This window comes from Cervus canadensis, chromosome 10 (assembly GCF_019320065.1).
Source record: "Cervus canadensis isolate Bull #8, Minnesota chromosome 10, ASM1932006v1, whole genome shotgun sequence".
Classification (NCBI taxonomy): domain Eukaryota; kingdom Metazoa; phylum Chordata; class Mammalia; order Artiodactyla; family Cervidae; genus Cervus; species Cervus canadensis.
Window position 1 is genome coordinate 66,212,101 of NC_057395.1, and position 20,966 is coordinate 66,233,066.

The 20,966-nt window shown below is 45.9% G+C and overlaps 2 protein-coding genes across 6 annotated transcripts in view; both read left to right on the plus strand.

Annotated features, from left to right (window-relative positions):
• Positions 1-7,607, plus strand: part of RALGAPB (Ral GTPase activating protein non-catalytic subunit beta) — an 89,340-nt gene extending 81,733 nt beyond the window's left edge. For all 4 annotated transcript variants that reach the window (XM_043478772.1, XM_043478773.1, XM_043478774.1 and 1 more), the window contains 3 exons: positions 722-800; positions 2,878-3,026; positions 3,498-7,607. In XM_043478772.1, coding sequence (XP_043334707.1) covers positions 722-800; positions 2,878-3,026; positions 3,498-3,691 — 422 coding nt within the window. In that variant the 3' untranslated portion in view covers positions 3,692-7,607. The remainder of the gene's footprint in view (positions 1-721; positions 801-2,877; positions 3,027-3,497) is intronic.
• A 3,282-nt stretch (positions 7,608-10,889) lies between these two features.
• On the plus strand, positions 10,890-19,348 carry ADIG (adipogenin). Of its 2 annotated transcripts, XR_006271785.1 has the most exons (4): positions 10,927-11,105; positions 16,621-16,753; positions 18,962-19,074; positions 19,157-19,348. XR_006271785.1 is itself a non-coding variant. In XM_043480489.1 (3 exons), exons 1-2 carry the CDS (start codon positions 10,979-10,981, stop codon positions 16,737-16,739), a joined length of 246 nt encoding a protein of 81 aa, XP_043336424.1. In that variant the 5' UTR covers positions 10,890-10,978; the 3' UTR covers positions 16,740-16,753; positions 18,962-19,348. The 2 variants fall into 2 exon arrangements, 1 of the variants encoding a protein (XP_043336424.1); XM_043480489.1 differs by having other exon boundaries at positions 10,890-11,105; positions 18,962-19,348.
• The last annotated feature ends 1,618 nt before the right edge of the window (positions 19,349-20,966 follow it).

Below are 20,966 nucleotides of genomic sequence, written 5' to 3' on the forward strand. Positions count from 1 at the left end.
AAACAAGATTTTGGTAGGATGACAGTGACTTGCTGAATGTCTAAAAGGAGTGGCAACATAGGCCCTATATGGTGGCCAAGAGCTAGGACTGGAGTTCAGGAAGCCTGGGTTTCATTACGCCTTAGGTGACTAATCTGTTAAATGAATGACCCAGCACTTATTTCATAGTCGTGAAGATTTGATGGATACAAAGCCTTTAGGTCTTTTTGGTATGGCAGATACTGGTTTTTGGCCACTTGGTCCCACTTCATGTGGCTCCCAGTCACCCCAGGACCTCTGGAAAGGGGAAGGGGGTTCACCTTCCTCACCCTCTTTCCACAATCTTGTTTCAGATTAATTGGTCCTTAGGGATTCCACTATGAATATTTTTCTCATGATTTTTATGTAAGCTGCACAAGAACATTAGAAATGTGTATTTACCCTAGAATCTCATTCTGCTCAGAGTTCATAGGAAAGTATAATGGTTGCTTTCTAACACTTCTAAAGCTCTTTCCAAGCCCTCCAGGACTATAGATTACATTCTTTAAAAACTCTGTGCTTTAGATGAACTTTTCTAAAATATGCCTTGAGGGATTTTTTTTTTTAATTTGTGAGGAATATTTAGGACTATATGTTTTAGGAGAACAAAGTCCATATATTTGTTGTCTGCTATGTAAAGAGTTTAGGAAATTCAGTTTTCGTGAAGGGAGATACTAAATGTAATGCCATGATTTTCTTCCAGAGAACTTTCCCCTCTCAGACCTGATGACAGAAGTCAGTACTGGTGTGGAAACTACTGCGAACAGTAGCACTTCTCTGAGGTACTCCCTCACCTGCTTGACGTTTGTCAGTATTGACTTTAAGCACAGAGAAAGCCATTTTTATAATACGGTGATTGTAATTTAATTAAGAAATAATGACTTTAATGAAACAAAAGGGATGAAGGCAATAAGAAGTAAACATAATTATGGGAAAGAATCAAAAAAGTTTGTAGATAAATGCACAAGGTGATCAAATTAGCAGGGATTTTTAAATAGCATAATTAATTGCTGTTTTACATTTATCTGAGGCAGAAAGATGGAAAAGTGGAGACAAGTATTAATGAAGAGTGATAATAGAGTAGCAGTATTAGATGGAAATAATGGAGTTACATTGGTCAAAACATTCTGGCTAGATAGCAGTTAAAGTATCCTCGTCACATGAGCTATTGAATGGAAAAATATTTCTAAATAAAACAGGATACTAACTTTATTATAATATTAAGATTTTTATTTTAGCTGCTCATGCACAAAAATGGATTAAAAACAGAATAGTAAAAATGTGTCTGTGCAGGCTTTACCATCTCAAAGCTTTTTGCTTGTCTTGTCTTTTGTTTAAACAAATAATTTATATCAAGCTTAACTTGATATTTTAGCTTTGAGTAAATTCCTTCTATTTTCCATGTTCTGGTTTATATTGCATATAAAATGAATTTAGTCTAACGTTAGAAAGATGGCTTGTTTTAACATTATCATGTTAAATTTCTAGAATAGGGCAAATCATTCCTAAAATTTCTGTTTTTTATGCCAAAGTATCTTAATGCAAACTACAGATTTTCTAACATTCTGAATACATCAGTATACACCTCTGAAAAATTAACACTTTTCAAATATATAAAGATAACATTATCAGAGTAATAAAGTTAATCATAGTTCCTTAATTTCATTTTGTAGCCAGTTCATATTCAGATTTCTCCATTTCCCCTAAAATAGTCTTTGCAGCTGGTTTGTTTAAACCAGCACCCATTTCAGCCTTGTATCCAGTACTCATTCCTTCAGGTCCCTTTTAATACAGAACAGTCCTGTTTTTCTAACTCCTTTTTAGCCTTCTTTTTTGACACTGACTTGCTAAAGAGACCAGAAGAGATTTCATGAGGCAAACTTTACTTGAACTAGTTCAGAAGAGAACTTTTAAGTGTCTCGTGCTGTTTTTTGTTGTTTTACTTTTTAGGTCAAAAGTGCTATAATATGTTTGGACTGTAAAATTTGTATTTTACTAGTAGTTTAGCAAAGTTTAGAATTTGTCTTGGGGACAGAATTAGTATAGGATTGATTTTTATTAGATGTCTTGAAAAATTGACTCTGTTGCTTTGGCCAAAATCACTTTAGAAAGAAGGCTTATTGTGTTACAAAGCAAAAACAAACCAAAACCCTGACAAATAGCATCAGAGAGTTACATGGGTATGTCTGGATGCACTGGCGTATCCCCAACACACATGTCATTCAGTCTCCTATGGGTGTGGTTGCTTGCCTTGGCACCTGTTGCCTGTTCAGAGGCTTTGAGGGCTTTGGCTGTGTCAAAATTCAGCCGTTTTTCACCTCTGCTGAGGAGGACACCTGCAACTGCCCCAGACTAAGGTGCTCCCAGCCTCCTTCCCCAGCCCCTAAAAAATTATGTCAGGGATTCCCTTAGTGGGCCTAAGCTACCTTCCCACTTGCTCTGAGGTGCTAGTCTTGAACATGGTAGAATTCCCTGCCCTCTGGCCAGCTCCATTTTTGTTCCCTACAAGGAGGAGGAACTGAGTGAAAGCCCCACAGCTGGCTGCTAGATTGATTATTCCGCACGATGTATTTTTCTGGCCTTTCCTTCCACCCGGTGTCCCCAGTGGTTTTCTAAGCACAATTTTAGGCCCTTGTTTTTGTCAGCTTCAAAAGGCTAACCCGAGTGATGGGCATGTAGGGCCAGATGTTGGTGCGGGGGCTTCCACATGGCCTCCCAGAAAGATTTCCGAGCAGACTGATCACTTGGCTCATGTAAACACTGCCTGGCAGTAGTTCCCTTGGTATTCTTATATCACACATGGGGGACCACAGCTCTTGAATATCTGGAGTAAAAGGAGTGTTCTTTTCTTTTCTTAAGATCTACTGCTCTTGAAAAAGAAGTTCCTGTCATCTTCATCCACCCTTTAAACACTGGATTATTCCGGATAAAAATTCAAGGAGCCACTGGAAAATTTAACATGGTCATCCCTCTTGTGGACGGGATGATTGTCAGTAGGCGAGCGCTCGGTAAGCCTCATATGTAGCTGAAGGATTGAAGTTTCTTTCTTTCTTTTCTTTTTATTTAACATTTTTATGAACCAGAAAGAAGTAGAAATAGGAAATGGTAATATTACTTAATAGGTCCCACATGTAGAAAATGCTGTGGCTTTTATTTATAAGAGGAAGCATATTTTGTTCTGTTTTGAAGTATGCTTCAATCTAGTAAGTACGAGCAGAACTGTAATTCACAAACTTCCAGTATTGGAAAATGAATATAGTCTGTTTGTAATGGGCAGGAAATGGGTTGTCAGGCTAGAGTTTGATTTTGTTTTCCTCATCATTGTGTTTCTTCTGACAGTTTTATCTGTCTCTGTGAGGAGTTGTGTAAATGGAATAAGATAGTTTGAGTTTGCCGAAAATAGTTTGCTTGAATACTTATAGTTCACTTGGCTACCTGTTTATTCACGTTGATTTGAATGAAAACCTTCTGTTTTCAAGGTTTTCTGGTGAGGCAGACTGTAATTAATATTTGTAGAAGAAAGAGACTGGAGAGTGACTCCTACAGCCCACCACATGTCCGCCGGAAACAGAAGATCACCGACATTGTCAACAAGTACCGGAACAAACAGTTGGAGCCAGAGTTTTACACTTCACTTTTTCAGGAGGTTGGACTCAAGAACTGCAGTTCTTAGACCACTATCTGTCTAAGACTATTGAACTCTAGTTTGGGGCTATAATATCAAAGCAAAGCAATTTGATAGGTGATCACTGTAAAAATAAATCACTCCCCAAGAGCTTACTGTATAATCACCGGAATAGAAGAGACACATTATAAACCCATTTGAGAGAAGACTTTTTGGCTTTCTAGTGAAATGGGCTCCCAGACACAATCATATTCCTGCTGGTAATGATGATACACATTTTAGCCATAAACTTTTCTTTCAAAAGTGACAATTTCAGTTAAATACAAGCCTTTTGAGGAGAAAGGCTTTTATGCATCTCAGTTAAACACGTGCATTGGTAGTTTCAAATTTGCAGATTAGAAGTTAAAGATAGTTTTATACCTCACTTTTTAGGAGGTTGTGTTCAAAATTAAAATCTGTCTCAGAATCGTCCAGGACATTTAAAGACTCATGTTGCTAGCATGGAGGAGAAGGAAGGAGATCTCAACTTTCTGCTCACTCGTAGGTCCATTTGTCATCCATCTGTCATCCAACAATCGAACTGACAGAAAGGAACAGAAGTGTTTTTTGCTCAGTCTAATATTAAAATATTTCATAGTTTCTAGATTTCAAAAAGTTATTCTCATCACTGCAAAGGTCTGTCTGAAGGCCTCAGTTTCTGGGCAGCCCAGGAACGGATCTGAAATGGAGGCACGGCCTGGTCCTTTAACAGGGATACAGATGGAGTTTGTGGAGTTAAAAGTCAGAAGTGACACCTCCCCCCTCTTCATTATTGTCTAGCTCAGAGACAAAATGACAGGTTAACCGTTTGTAATTCCTTGGTAATTTCTTGGTTAAATAGTAAGAAATATAAATTCATGGCACAGGTTTAAACATTTTTTGGTTTCATCCCTTGTCTCTTATTTCAGGACCAAGCAGGAAACTGCAGTAGTTTATGAAGGATTCTAATTTGGGGTTCAGGAAATAGCCTCTCCATGCTCCTAATTCAGATCTCTCTAGAGAGCTGCTGCATTTCATCATAATTGACAAACATTAGAGACCACCTCCTATGGTGGCTGCTTTTAGAAACAGCTGTTGTCATATTTTCTGGACTTCGCCAGCTGAAGGCGTGACAGATCCCTGCCCAGGTTTTTTAAATACTTCTGTTACCTCGCTGCTACTTTCCTGCCAGGGATAAATGTTCTGAGGTGGCCAGACCCAGAACACCCTTACAAGGATTCCTGTTACAGTGCTAGGGTGTACACTGCTCATTTCTCCTATTCTTATGTTTATTAAGAATAGCATAAGAATATTTATGTTATTTTCTTTTTTATTAAGGTTATTTTGTGCTAAGAAGATAAGTGACATTTAAAAGTCCAAAGAAGAATGATCACAATTGTGTAAGGGGTGATTTCCTACTTGAACTCTGATGTCAGTAGATTCTGTAGGTCAGGACTACAGTGAGCTGTTTGGTTCGATGTTTCGGTAGTTTACTTAGAGGACAGGGGATAGTGTAGGACCTAACTCCCAGTGCAGATATTTCTATTCCAGAAGTATATATTGATATCTAGGAGCAAGAAATGTGGGCATAGCAGCTCTCCAAGTTTGCCTCACCTTTTTTCTTCCTGTTTGTTTTAAGCTCAGGTAAAGGTAACCTCTTCCTTCTATGACTCCAGTTTCCATTCAGGGTATAACATTTGATTTTCTTTTTAATCTGGGCAATAAATTGATGCTCCCCAAAATAATAATAATAATAAATTGATGTTCCTAGATGGTAGCAGTGGGGGAGGGGGATGTATGATTAGTAAGTTCTACTCTTAAATTAGTTCCCCAGCTACTAAGCTATAGAGTGAGGTTTAACAACTTTCATGGAAATTCCAGATTGACATTTCTTGGGGGGAAAATGGGCCCTTTTTTCTAATAGGTGTGGGCAAAGAAGGCTATAAATTAATGTGCAACTTGTAACATTCCAGAAGCTAAAAATAGCTGGTGTAGGTATGCCTCCTCAGTGTGACCCTTGAGATGACACTTTGACCTTTGGCATAGTTCTACTGTCAGGAAAGCATACTGTGGTGTACGTGTTAGTGGTGGGCTTCATGATGCTTCAGTTTGCTCTGATTTCTGACAACTCTTTGTAATTCTAATGGCTTTGATAAGTCAGAGAACAACTGTGTTGAGTGCAGTTATGATCTGGAAGACTCTGTGGTCTTCCAGGGAAGATGGGATGGAATCAGGGCTGTGCTGCTCCCAGAGGCATGAAACCCCAGTATATACAGCACAGAATACAGGGTACGCACACTTCATCAGGTGCTGGCTCCTTCTGCTCAAATTCACATCTACCTAAAAAGGGAGTGGTAAGTACGCTTGGACCTTTCACTAGTGTAGGTGTGAGTTTCATGGTCACTGAGATCTCTCAACTGCCTTTGTAAAAATCACTTTGAGTAGAATAACGCCAGAGGGGCATATTTAGTCCCAAGAATAACCTTTAATATTCCACTTGATGTTTGCTAACAGAGGTTCAGAACCTTTCGGGGGGTCTTTGGCTTGAACAGTTCGGTTGCTGCTGTAACAGGTGAACCAGGTCATGGATGAATGTCACATTTGGTGACGGGGAATGTGTTACCCAAGGGACAGAGGCAGGTAGCCCCTCGTAGTCCCTTCTCACATTTGAGGGGAAGGGGCTCTCTCCCCGTGTCTGCCTGAGAGCACCAAGGACGGTGAGGAGTGCTTTTGCGTTTTCCTGTTCAGCCAGCTCTCTTTGTCCAATGCTTCTTCCTGAGACCCCCTCCTATCCATTGGCCCTTTGACAGGAGTCGTTACTGGTAGGTTGACCCCCTCCCTTCCTGGCAATACATACACAACACGCATGCACGCTCTCTTGCATTTCCACGTCCTCAGCTGCCCTGAGGCAGCCCTTTGGACTCTATAAAACAAAATACGTCTCTGGGCCAGTAACGTCAGTTCCCTACAGGTTGCACATGTGAGGCCTTCATGAGTGGTTACTTCCTATATACACTGAGGAAACATTTGTCGAGTTCTGCAGAGTGATTTTTAGAGAAGCAGAGTCTTCAAGAGTATTTAACTTGCATTGGAAGGTAGAACTTTACCCAAAGAAAGTGGAAGTCGGCCTTGCTCAAAGACATGTTTCGCACTGGACAGTAAAAAAATGTATCAGAGGTAATTTGACACTCCTGCTGGTTGTTCTTCATTCAGCATTTTAAAACCTGTTCTGGTTATATTTTTCCAAAAAGAATTGGTTTACATGTTTACATAAAGCGGTAAGTTGTGTTAGATGGTCTGATTTAGGGATTTCCATGACAACCTCTTGTCCCGAGATGGAGAGATGGGAGGTAATCCACCCATTTAACGTGGAATCAAACTGTGGGTTCTCAGTAGCAAAAGAAGCCATGTACTGTATAGTGTTTTTCTCAGAATATCAACTCATGTTTTTTCAGATGCTTTTCTTTTTTTAACGGTGAGGGAAAGGTATAATTTGGGATTCCACAGTGCCTTGCATACAGTAGGCGCCCAATAAATATTTGTTGAAGCAAACCAAGTTTCCCAAGTCCTTGTCTCTTGCAGTGACCAAGAACATCTTTCTCCTCTGAAGGGCTTGGCAGTTGTGGCTAAAAAATAAACAGTATCATTATTTGCTTGAAATCATATACACAATTTGTATGAATTTTGGTATGTTGCCAAGACATGATCTTTTTCTTATTGTATTTTCTGTAAATATTTCTGGCACTGAACTGTAAAGTAAAGGCAAAATGTAAATATGAAGGTGTCCCGTGTACCCTCGCCTCCTGTGTTTCCTCTTCGTCGGTTAGGGAAGAAGGCCCAGAGGCTTGTTTGTATTTATGCAGACCCTTTGTCCAGAAGAAACCCATGGAATATTGAATGTAATACATTTAGTCAATTAAATTTTAAGGAGATTCTTATCTAACAATGTCACGTGTGCTTTTGGTTTGACTCTTGCATGGGTGTGCTTCAGAACTTACATCAGTGGGTTTTTACCCTGGTTTTGTAAGAGTATCATGAAATACTTAAAATTCAAAATTTTTTATTTACTTTCTTTTTTTAATTGGAGGATAATTGCTTTACAGGGTTGTGTTTCTGCCGTACAACCATGTGAATCAGCTATATATACACACACATGTGTATCCCCTCCCTCTTGAGCCTCCCTCCCTGCCTCCCCCCAGCCCTCCCTCTAGGTCATCACAAAGCACCGAGCATACAGCAGCTTCCGCCCACCGTTTATTTCACACATGGTATTGTGTACATGTCAGTGCCACTCTCTCAATTCACGCCCCTCTTCCCCTGCTGAATCCACAAGTCTGTTCTTAACATCTGCGTCTCTATTCCTACCCTGCAAATAGGTTCTTCCATACCACTTTTCTGGATGTCATAAAATTTTTTAAAGTTAAAAGTACTTGGCCTTTTATGCTGAAAGGAGGTCATGTAACGAAAGCAGTGCTGTCAAAAGGCCCACCTGACAGAGGCTAGCAGTTGCCACGGGGCTGGCTGGCTCTCTGTGTCTTGAGAACCAGAAATGCCGGCTGTGCTCCCTCCCTGCAGAAGATCCGAGCTCTGTCAGACTGGCCAGTCAGGAAAGCAGACACCCGGGGGGGGCCTCCTCTGCCCACTGGTCCTCTGAGCAGAGCTGGCTGCAGCACGTTCCATGGGGCCCATTAGCACCCAATGCCTAGGTCACAGGTGGTGGGTGGTTGTGCCACTTGAGCACACAGCTATGGTGCTGGCCTCTGCCCAGAGCTGCCCCGCCAGCATGCTGCTGACCACGTGACATTAATGTGTGACTTCTCACAAAGTACGCCTGGAAGCTGGGAGCTGCCTCCACTGCAGTCGTGCATCCACACCTGCTCCCCCCAGGACCTGCCACTGTGTCCTGGTGGCCACGGGAGCTTAGCCCTGGGCTGACTGCCCAGGGGCCCTGTTTTGGGGTCTGGAAAAGAAATGAGGGCTCAAATCTGTCTCAGCTACGTTGCTCAGTTCTTTCTGACCCCAGCCCCTTCAGGACCCAGGGCCGAGAAATCATCCCAACCCAGACTACCCATCTCCTCTACTCTTGGCCCCAGGGTCCTCAATGACACAGCTCACCAGGGGACCATGCTTTGAAGATACACTTTCTAATGCCATCTGCCTTGACCTCTGCTGGGGACTCTGGTCATTCCACAGCTGGACTAAGATTCCCTCTAAACACACTGGCTCTCCAAGCCCCAGCTGTTACCCACTGTTTTGCTGAAAGTTTTCAATTATCTGTTTGGCTGTGCCGGGTCTTAGTTGTGACACAGGATCTCTACTTGAGTCATGTGGGATCTAGTTCCCTGACCAGAGATGGAATCCGGGCACCTTGCATTGGGAGCACAAAGTCTTAGCCACTAGACCACCAGGGAAGTACCTGTTTTGCTGAAATGTTAGTTTTGTTTTAGGTTCAATTTTTACTTTTGTCCTAGATTTGTTAAACCACTCATTACACACAAACAATTTCAACTTTTTATAGCTTGTTTGACTTAATTTCAATATATAGTCATTAAAAGAAACAATAGAGAAAATAACAGCATATATATCACCAAATTGGGCCGACCTACATCCAGACTTGAACAGCGCTGGGAAGTCCCTGGTTAACAGCAATCTGGAGTCCCAGTTGGGAAAGGGTCCCAGGTGGTGTGGCCACCCCATGGGAAAGACTTCAAATTGCAGTTTTAGGGGCTCCTGCTTGTAAACCCAGGCTGCAAACTGATCACTATCAGTTGATAGGCAAAAATGCAGCTCTGGTTTTACTTTAGTTTTTAACAATGCTTTTCATTTCACCGTGTGAGTCAGGATTTTGTTAGACCCTGGGGGATTGGCCAGACCTCCAGGGGCTCAAGAATTCCAAGGCCCATTCCCTTTCTTATCTAACGTGCTGCCTGACTTGCTGTGCTTGCAAGCAGGCCTGGAATCCAGGCAATGTCCAGGTAAATCAGGGGCCTGCTCTCCTGCTTCTGAAGCCTGAATAAGACTTCCTCTATTTTAATTTCCCTAACACCTGCCCCATTTTTACAGTGGTGTACCCCCCCTGCCCTTCTCCTTTGGTCAGTGTCTTCTAAGGAGGTCTGTCCACTCCATGTCTCCCCTAAGTCTACCACCCGCTTCCTGTAGCTGGTTCCCCAGCCTGGAACTGAGTCTGCCTGACTTTCCAACCTGTGCTTCACTTGATGCCATGGTCTCAAAATCAAGTCAGCATCAGACTGGTTGCCCATTGATGTGTGGAGTCCAAGCATCATCCCCAGAGGTTCTTACTCTGCCAAGCAGGGTGAACCGTGCCATTCGGCCTGTTTCCTAGGTCCCCTCCCCCCACCCCCATCTGCTGGCACTGGCTGAGGCAGGTGGGCCAAGCACTCTCTCCTGGCCAGAGCCTCCCTCCAGCTTAGGTGCTCTCGGGCCCTGGGTAGTCTGGAGCCTCCTTCCTGCCATGGGGCCTGACTCATGGAGCTTTCCTGACTACTTTACAAATGAAAGAATGAGAGATAAAAGAACAAGGTTAGTCTTGGAGGGGTTTCTCTGGTGGCTCAGATGTTAAAGCGTCTGCCGGGAATGCGGGAGACCCAGGTTCGACCCCTGGGTTGGGAAGATCCCCTGAAGAAGGAAATGGCAACCCACTCCTGTACTCTTGCCTGGTAAATTCCATGGTCTGAGGAGCCTGGTAGGCTATAGTCCATGCGATCACAAAGGACACGACTGAGCAACTTTACTTTCACTTTACTTTCAAAGTCTTAGAAGCTCTTCACCAAAAACCCTAATAAGGAGAGATACAGAAGTTTCCAGATTAAATAATAGTCATTTACTGGCTGGCTCCAAGAGGAGTCTGTGACCTCAGATAAGTGAACACCCTCCTGGGGGCAATTTGTATCGATTTTTTCTAACTTTTAGCACCTTGGCGTGCTAAGGATTATTTCCATCCTGCAAGAGGATTGGGGAGTAAGGAAATTCCAAGTGGAGAAATGTACTTGGAATTGGTTGTCGTATATATAAAATTCATGATTTCTGAACAAGCAAGAAGATTGTGATCCCATAGCATCTTACAGGGATTTAAACCCAGGCTGGCCTGCCTGGGAGCCTGGGCTTTTGTTCTCAAACTGTCCCACAACCCTAGCTTCTGCCCACTTGTCCAGAACAGCTTTCTCTTGGCCTGAAGGACAAAGTGGCTTCCTTGTTACGTCACTGGCTCAGTCACAATTGGGCTGAGAGCAGAGCGTGGCCCGGCCCGCCAGGTCCCCAGGGCAGCCCAGGCCGGCCCGGCCTAGCCGCACACGCACCATGAAGTATCCTCTGGTGCCACTGGTGAACGAGCTGACGTTTTCTTTCCTGGTGTTCTGGCTCTGTCTGCCCGTGGCCTTGCTGCTATTCTTGCTGATCATCTGGCTACGCTTCTTACTCAGCCAAGGTGAGCTGCCCAGGCCGGGCCCTAATCCTGGAGCTGGGCAGGGCATGGAACAGGGTGGGGTTGCTGAAACAACTGTCAAGAAAAGGGTTTCCTTCAGGTGTTCTAGCTGCTGGCTCTGCATTAACAGACAGTCACCTGCAAGAGAAAGGACTGACTTGCTAGTTTAGAGTTTCTGAACCTGGAGTCCCAGAGTGAATCTTGAGTTTGGGAAACAACACGTATGTGTGCATGTCTGTGCACAGGGCCACTGCTAGTACAGACAGTCTTTGGTCTGTATGAAATTATTTTGAGTGTGATTGCACATTTGGTTAAGGTATTCTAGATAGAAGATAAAACAATTTACTATTGCACTACAATAAAAATACATTTACGGTAAAATAAACCTGGAGCAGAAATGTACTTGGACTTGGTTGTCATATATACAAAATTCATGATTTCTGAATAAGCAGTAATCATGTACCACTGGTAATAAGAGCTATTAATATCAAAATATATATGTAAAATATATTTTATATTTTTGTATTTATAAATATATAAACAATAACAGAACTATACTTTTTGTATGAAAGATGGTATCAAATGTAAAATGTGTCAGCATGATAGTGAACACTTTCTGTTTTTGTGACCAACCAGTAATTTAGGAGGAACTGAATCTTAATAATAAATAAGCAAATACAAAAAGAAAACAAGGTGTCCGTTCAGGGCCACCGCTAGCAGATAAGTCTTTGGTATAAGCTGGAAAGAGGTGGCCCCTCTGGGCTGATGAAGCAGTAAGTGCTGTCCCTCCTGTGGACGCAGCCAGGGCCAAGGCCCCAGGAGTAGAGCCTGGGCTGGCTTTCAGCCCCTCTCTGCCCTCAGCCTGGTGCTTTTTCAATCAACAACCAGCTGGATGGGTACAGCGGCCTTGGGCATTTAGCAGGTACCCGGTGACCACTCTCTGGAGTAGGAAATGGCACCCCACTCCAGTATTCTTGCTTGGAAAATCCCACCCACCGAAGAGCCTGGCGAGCGACACACAGTCCATGTGTTCGCAGTCGGACGTGACTGAGCGCGCATGCGCACACAGACACCCCTCACACGGTTTCCGACTCAGATCGTGCCGCAGGGAGGATGTGGGTTTCTGTGGGACCCAGAAGCCGGCTGACATGTGTCCTGAACTCAGCTAACCACCCAGAGGAGCAGGAGGCAGGGCGAAGCTGGCCTGAGGGAGGCTGGGGGCGGTGGGCCAGCGGGGACGGGGCGTCAGGAATGACACTCTGCTCCCCAAGGCTCCCGCCGCCCCCCCCCCCCCCCGGCCACTCCCCTCACCCAGGGACCTCTTCCTGGGGACCGCTTGACCCCCACCTCCTGCTCCGCCGCCCCATCACCTTTGACCAGCTGGGCAGGGAGGGCGCTGGGTGTGCTGCCAGCTCTGCTCAGATGGCGTTCAGACCGGCAGAGCAGTTCACCGCCTACTTGTCCCATGATCTCCAATGTGGGGGCGGGGAATTGTGCAGTTGGGAGTTCCCGGCGAGGGCTTCCAGAAAAGTGTCTAAAGTGTGTTCTCTTTCGACTCCCAGGGTGGACCGCAGGCTGAGGGCTGTTGTCATGGTGTCAGGTAGAAGGCAGAGCCCTTGTCGGGGTAGTGGCAGTAGAAGCACGCCTCTCTGGCGCCTAGGCGAGGTGGGCCCAGGTTTCAGCCTCGCCCCTCCCCCTCCCCGCCCCCCACCACCTGCTTTTTTTGGCCGAGAGACACAGCCTGTGGGATCTTAGTTCCCCGACCAGGGATCTAACCCACACCGCCTGCATTGGAAGTGCAGAGTGTTAACCAGTGGGCCACCAGGAAAGTCTTCTGCCTTGCCCTTAGTTGTAACATAGCTTTTTGTGAAAACTGTACTGGGGCCTGATGCTAAACACTTGATGTGTATTATTTCATTTAATCCCCAGGATAACCCTGTGAAATAATCCCTATCGTACAATTGAGGAAAGTGAAGTTTGGAGAGAAGCAACTTGCCCAAAGCTTACACACCTATAAAACACTTGAGAGTGCCCTCTGCTTCCCGTGTGGGCTCCGCCGCCTACCAGCTGTGTGACTTGGGACAAGTCCTTTCTGAGCCTTAGTCTTCTCCCCTACAAAATGGGGAGGATAATGGCCCCTTCCCTTTAGGCCTGTGGAAAGATGCATGTCAAGGGCAGGGTACACGGACACACATGGCACCTAGCAGGTGCTTGAGGGCTGAGAAGTAATCCAGGCAGTGTCGAGGTTAGAGGACGTGTAGGCATGGCTTTGGGTGACTCTTCTGGAAGGTGGGACACCGTCCCTGAGGTCCAAGTCAATAACTTCCTCCAGCAGTTCGTTCTCCTTGGAGGCTCAGCTCTAAGCCATCCACAACCTGCCCTGTTTGACCCCTTCTCTGACCAGTGTTCACCCACCGACATCTCACGTGGCAGTTTGAAAGACATCCTTTTGTTAATTTTGCAATGAAGAGAAACTGTCCTAAAAGTGAGGGGAGTAAGCCTCCCCAGGGCCCCTGTCTTCTTGGAATTCTCAGTATTACTGGGTCTGTTCTGTCCTTGTGCTGAGAATTGGCTCAAACCCAGGGTCTGAGTCTGCCAGGGCTTGCTGGGCTGGGACTCCGGGCACCCTGTCCAGGGGTTTCTATTCTGCCCTAGATTTCTTGATTGGGATCAGTCTGGTCTGGAATCCAGTATGAACAGCAGGCAAGAGGAGTTCTGGCTCCCCCCTCCCCATCCCTGTTTGGCCCGGCTCAGCGGGGCAGTTTCAGAGCCCAGAAGGCAGAGGGCTGAGCACCCATGCATCCCATAAGGATGGAGGCACTTTTCCAAGTGCAGTTGGGAGCAAGTGGGTAGGAGGAGGGAGCTGCCTGGTGAGATGAGAGCAGAGGCAAGAAAAAGAAAAGATCGTGGCAGCTGAGCCCTGAAGGGCGGAAGGGGAGTGATGCCAATCCCTAGCCTGACACGGGGAAGCAGGAGGTAGCCTCTGAACTCTGCCTTCGAACAAGGGCCCCAGACGGAACTGCACAGGACTGTGGAACCTGCCTTGGAGTCCCAAGCTACCACAACCTGGTGGGAGCCTGGTGGTTTCACCTTTCCAAGCTTCCTTCCTTGCAAAAGATGAATAACACTGGTAATTGCCTTCATGAAGTTGTTAAGAGGATCAAATGAGAAAGAGCGTGTAAAACACTTAGCACAGAGGAAAGAGGGACATGGAAACTCACATTACCATGTGTAGAATAGACAGCCAATGGGAATTCGCTGTATGTCTCAGGAAACTCAAACAGGGGCTCTGCGTCAACCCAGAGGGGTGGGTGGGGAGGCAGATGGGAGGGAGGTTCAAAAGGGAGGGGATACATGTGTACCTATGGCTGCTTCATGTTGATGTTTGACAGGAAACAACAAAATTCTGTAAAGCAATTATCCTTCATTAAAAAAAAAAAAAGCTCAGAGGATGTGTTCAAAAAATAGTCACTGTCTCTTGGGAGGAAAAGTCACTTCATCACACTGATTTTATTTTTTTAAATGATCTCAGTTCTTCTTTAAAAAGATTGATTTGTTGATTTTTGGCTGTATGAGGTCTTTGCTGCTGCATGCGGGCTTCCTCTAACTGCAGCGAGCGGGGTTACTCTCTTAGCTGCGGTGAGCAGGCCTCTCATTGCGGTGGCTTCTCTTGTGGCGCACAGGCTCTGTTGTCACGTGGCATGTGGCATCTTCCCGAAGCAGAGACTGAACCCGTGTGCCCCACATGGACAGGCAGACTCTCAACCGCTAGGCCACCAGGGAAGTCCATCACACTGATTTTAAATTACAGTAACTGCTAACGTTGTTGAAAGACTGTTTAACATATCTCACTTGTCACTTAACCCTCTCTATACCAGAAGCTATTATGATGCCCATTTTACAAAGGAGGAAATCAAGGCTTGGCCTTTTCTTGGCCTGCATTTGAGGGGCTACTTTCAGCCTCCTTTACTTCTCTGTAACCGGTGAAACACCTTGAGTATACCAAGAAAAAATAATAATCTCTCCCATTTGCCTTCTTTTCTCAACGTGCCTTTCAGAGATAAGCCATGTCAGCAAGCTCATGTGCCCATTTAATAATACATGTAGGTTTTTTAAAAAATGGGAGCTGTGTTCTTTGGGTTTTTTAAAAAGGGATTTTTTTCTTTAATTATATATTTTATAGAAGTATAATTGACTTACAATGTTTCAGGTACACAGTAAGGTAATTCAATTATACATATACACAAACAATGCATACGTGTATATGTATAGCTGAATATGTATATGTATATTATTTTTCAGATTATTTTCTATTATAGGTTATTACAAGATACTGACTGTAGTTCCCTGTGCTATACAGTAAGCCTTTTTACCTGTTGCACACCTATTTCTTAAATTAGAAATCTAGCATTCTATTCATACTAAATCAAACAAGTGGAATCAAAATGTCGTAATTTTTTTAGTTAGGCAAAAATTCATAAATTTTCTAAAATTCAAGGGATTCTATCATATACTTCTCTGCAACGCCATCGATTGGGCTGGCCAAAAAGTTCACTGGGAAGGAGGTTACTGAAAAACTCGAACAAACTTTTTGGCCAACCCAATAATACACCACAGACATCCCGCAGGCAGAAGGATACAGATCTAACGTGTAACAGCCACAGGATGGAGGGGTCCTGCAGTGTGAGTGAGCCACACTTCGTCGCCCAGACCTCTCGTGATGGACACACACTTGGTTTCTGGAGCATTTTAGTGTGTGTGTGCTTCACCAAAGAACAGTGCTGTGAGAAAAACCACTGGACACATATACTCAGATCTTTGTTAATGAATGGACAGGTGGACCAATGGATGAACAGGTGGGCAGGCGGGCTTGTGTCTCCTCAGTGTCCCCTCCTGGACCATGTTCAATGCAGGTAGGTCATTTCCTCAACTCTAGGAAACAACTCCACTAAGAAAAAAAAATTTATTTATTTATGGCTGCAGTGGGTCTTTGTTGCTGCTTAGGCATTCTCTAGTTGGGGCAAGTGGGGGCTACACTTCATTGCAGTGCATGGGCTTCTCCTTACTGTGAGCTCTAGGGCTTGTCAGCTTCAGTAGTTACAGCATGCGGGTTCAGTAGTTGCAGCTCCAAGGCTCTAGAACTCGGGCTCAATAGTGATGGTGCATGGGCTTAGTTGACCCACGGCATGCGGGATCTTCCCAGATCATGGATCAAACCTGTGTTTGCCGCATTGGAAGGCGGATTCTTTTCCCACTATACCACCAGGGACGTTCTAGGGTCCTCCCTCTTCTAGAAGGTTGCTATTTCGTGGGCCAGCCTTCTTTTTTGGTCTCTGGCCACCATTCAAGGCCCTGAAATCGTCCTGGGAGGACTGTCTCTTGCGTCATGATTCTGCCTTGGCCCCCTGACCTCAGATAAGGCTGCAAGGATGACTATATCTGGCAGGGGGCTCCTTTAGCATCAGGAGTAGGAGATAAGAAGTGACCATCCAAGTGGCCTTGTCTTGTCCCTCCACAGATTCAGAGGAAAATGACTCAGATGTATGCCTCGATTGGGAGCCTTGGAGCAAAGACCCTGCCGAGTTTTGCCAGGAGGAGATGCTCCACAGCCAAGAGGAGGAGAGGCCCTGCTGCTGAGCCTATTCTGCCTGGTGAGGCCCCTCTGAGGGTTGGAGAGCTGGAACCAGAAGCCTCAGCGCTGCCCAAAGCCTAGGGCGGCTGCCATCCTAGAAGTCTGCTCCCTCCACTGTGCTGGAAAGCTTGAGGTCTCTGCTATCAGAGAACCTTCTGCCTTGTTGTGTGGGAGACCTGGTTTTGCAGGTTAGAGGACCAGTCACCCCTGCCATAAAGGGAAGGTCCCCCTGCCTTTCATCTCTGTGACCTCACCTCCCACCACTCTCCTTAGAATCTTTGTGCTGGCTCTTCCCTCTGCCTGGAAACTTCTCCTCCAGACATCCCTCACCTCGAAGGTCCTGCTCAAATGTCACTTTTTCAGTAGGGCCCCCCAGCCAATCTCCTTAATACTAACTTCTCTCCCCCTCACTTACTCTGCTATAAAATTTCTTTTGCCATGGCACTTAACATCCCTGACATGCTCGATAACTGACATCTCTCTTCCTAAGCATCCACAGCAATGCCTGACACAATGGGGGCTCCATAGATATTTGTAAGAGGAAGGCAAATGACATCATAACAGTAGTGATAGTAATAATGGGACTTCCCTGGTGGTCCAATGGATAAGACTTTGCTTTCCAGTGCAGCGGGTTTGGGTTCAATCTCTAGTCAGGGAACTAAGATCCCACATGCCTCAGGTCCAAAAAAGCACATTAAATAGAAGCAACATTGTAACAAATTTTAAAATGGTCCACATCCAAAAAAAAACAAAAAACAAAAAAATACAGTAATAGTAATAATAATGGGTGATAGTCACTGGGTTTTTAAGAGGTGCTAGGACCCTTGCTAAGCACTCGCAAGCTCATTTACAGAGTCCCAGATGAGGGAATGTGGAATGGCAGTGCAGTTAAATAATTTGCCCGAGTATCAGAGTTCTACTAACTAACTCCAAATACCTCTTGCTTTAATCCACCCTCTGAGCTGTTATCTGTCCACTCGAGGCCTTTTCATGGCTAGAATGGGATTCTTCCTTCCCTTTGCTTCCTCACAAAGCAAAACCCAGCACCCCGTCTTTTCCCAGCTGGTCCCCATATCCACAAAGAGCGCTGCCATTGGTCGGCCCAGCTGCCTGAGCTGCAAGCCCAGGAGTCAGGCTTCATGCCTGTCTTTTCCTCCTACCCACGTCCAGTCCATCAGCAACATCCTAAACGCCATCTCTCACACGTCCACTTCTCTCTGTCCCCAGGGCCACCACGGCCGCCCCCAGGTCAGCCCGTATATCTCACTGCTTGTCCACATGGAGGAAAGAGGCGGTGGCAAGAAGCAGGGACCTTCACTCAACCTCAGAGACACTGGTTCTTAACCTTGTCAGGTCACGCCCTTGACAGCTGAGGGCCCCTTTCCCAGAAAGCCACACACCTGGCTACGCACTCCAAGTTTTGTGTTCAGGGCCAGCTTCACAGTGGTCACCTGCGTAGTCCCACAAGTTTGCCTGTTCAGGGGAGCCTCGCGCTTTGTTTAACCTTCTGCTGTCCTCATCTTGAAATTCTTAATTTATTTTGGCCACGCCATGTGGTTTGTGGGATCTTAGTTCCCCAACCAGGGATTGAACCCAAGCCCTTGGCAGTGCAATCATGAAATCCTAACCACTGGACCTCCAGGGGAGTCCTCTGAAATTCATTTTTTTTTAATTCTTAATTTTTGAACAAGGGGCCCCGCATGTTCCTTTTTTTAATGGGTGCCACAAATCACATGGCCTGACCTGTTTGTGTCCAATTATTATTATTGGAGTATAATTGCTTTACACTGTTGCGTTAGCTTCTGTGGTACAACCGAGTGAATCAGTTCTATGTATACATATATCCCCTCCCCCTTGAGCCTTCGCACCCCATCCCACCCCTCTGGGTCATCACAGAACACCAAGCTGAGCTCCCTGTGTTAGGCAGCTTCCCACTAGCTATCTTATTTTACACATGCTAGTGTATATAGTGCACACATTAATGGGGTCAGAGAAGGAGACCTTTGGTCTCTGCCCTAGAATCCTGTCCCATTCTTTTTTTTTTTTTTCCTTTTAATGTTTAATTGGAGGATAATTGCCTCATAATGCTGTGTTGGTTTCTGCCCTACAACAACGTGAATCAACCCTAAATATACGTATGTCCCCTCCCCCTTGAACCTCCCGCCCACCCCCGTCCCATTCTCCCTGCCCACCCCTCGCTTACTCTTTCATCTCCCTGTCACCCTAGACCCAGCGTTTCACTACTTCCCAGCCTGGTTCTCCTGGCGTCAGTGGGGCCGTGGCCGTGGCCGACGGCGATGGGAGACTCTCCAGGGAGGGGAGAGGACTTTGGCGAGTGAGGTGCTCCCCTGTGACCCCAGTTTGGCTCCTCCACTGATGGACACACAAACGCCTCCAGAGACCCGGCTCTCCTCTGTTACAGATGACCTCCTCGGCCCCCCAGGGAGGAGCCGGAGCGTCTTATACTGTGAAGACAGCATAAGCGGGCCCTCGGGGAGAAGCTGGCCAACAGCTCAGAGGTCTGCCGGGGCAGGGCTGGGCCGGAGAGCGTGGATCCGTATTAAAGAAACAAAGGGGATTCCTGGGCTCAGGGGACCCTGACAAACCTGCTGGGCCTGATCAAGTCCACTCATTTGACAAGCTGTGGGGCCGGGGGCAGCCTTGGCACCGGGTGTAGTCCTGGCACTAACTTGTGCCATCCTGACCTTTGGGGATCTGTTCCCATCTGTCCACAGGGCTGGCAGATCATGCTCTGAACTTCTGTTCTCTCATTTCAAGCACAAAGTCACTCTTTTTTTTTTTTTTTTGGCCACGCCACATGACCTGTGATCTTAGTCCTCCAACCAGGAATTGAATCTGGGCCCTCGGCAGTGAAAGTCCTAGCCATTGGACCACCCAGAAATTCCCTCAGTCTCACTCCTTGATTAGTCTTCAGGTTGATTTTAATAACAAATATTCATTTAATAACTATCACAAAAAGAAGAGCTCCCGGTTAGTGAATGCTTACTGTGTACCGGGTGCTTTTCCAGGCATTTTCTTATACACATGATGGTTTTGAACCCTCAGAAGCATGCAGTGAGGTAGGGCCTTTGGTTTTCCCTGGGTGACAGATGGGGAAACTGAGGCACAGAGTTGTCAAGCACCTTGCTCGGAGTCACACCGGTGGGCCTGGGATAGAATCTCAGCCCTGACTCTAGTGCCAGCCCTGCTCCACTGTGCCAGTTCTTCTCCAGGGTTGGGGGGTTGGCTGTTGGAAGAGAACATGGAGGAGACACAGCGCTCTGACCTTTCCAGAAGCCCCGTCTCTGCACCCCCACTGGCTACGCAGAGGCAGCAGGGTTGATGGGCTGGAGAATAGGACAGACCCAGGGGGTCACCTGGGTCGTCATCTTTGTCCCCTTTCTCTCAACCGATGTCCCACCAACCCCCACAAGGAGAGAGAATAAGTCTGAATCATTAGAGCCAGAATTTTTTTTTTAGTTCATTAAATGGGCAACTTGGTTTTTTGTTACCTTTTTATTTTATATTGGAGAACGTGCTTCTGCAGGCAGGCTTGACCGTGTTCCAAGGAAGGATCAGAGCAAAGTTCAACCCCCTGGGGAACTTCCAGAACCTCTCTGGAAAGCCCTGCAGAGAAGCCCGTCAAAGGAGCAGCCACCGCTCAGCTGTTGCAAGTTGTCGTCCCTCAGGGACAAGACCCCAGGATAATCCTCTCTCGGTTTTTTTTTCAGTGAGGAATTAGAGCTAGAGGATTTTAAAATGTGAGACCTCCCCATGTTCAAAAGATGGCAAGCTACACTGAACATGCTAACATCCCTTTGTTCAAATGATGGCAAGCTATATTAAATGTGCTCTAACATCCGCTAGGGGGAGCCACTCTGCTACTTCTAATGGAGCTTGGAGGATCCTGATCTGGTTGGGAGCATTTGTCTTCTTTGGGGTCATGGGCAGCGCTGTAATTTCCCCTAGTCACCTGAAAAATGCAGCCGGCCACTCCCTCCGAGAAGTGCTATGTGAGAATTTTGATGCAGTCCATCTGTTCCCTCCCGACTCTTGAAAGCTTCTGTACAGTTCTCTGAGCCTTCGTGGCATAATGATGCTTCCAGCAGAGTGCCCCAACTTTGGCTGCACAGTGGAACAAAGTGGGCAGCTTCCAATTATGCTGATGCCCACGTCCCATTTCCAGTGGTTTTGGTGCCACTGGTCTGCAGTTTTGCCCGGGCATCGGGACT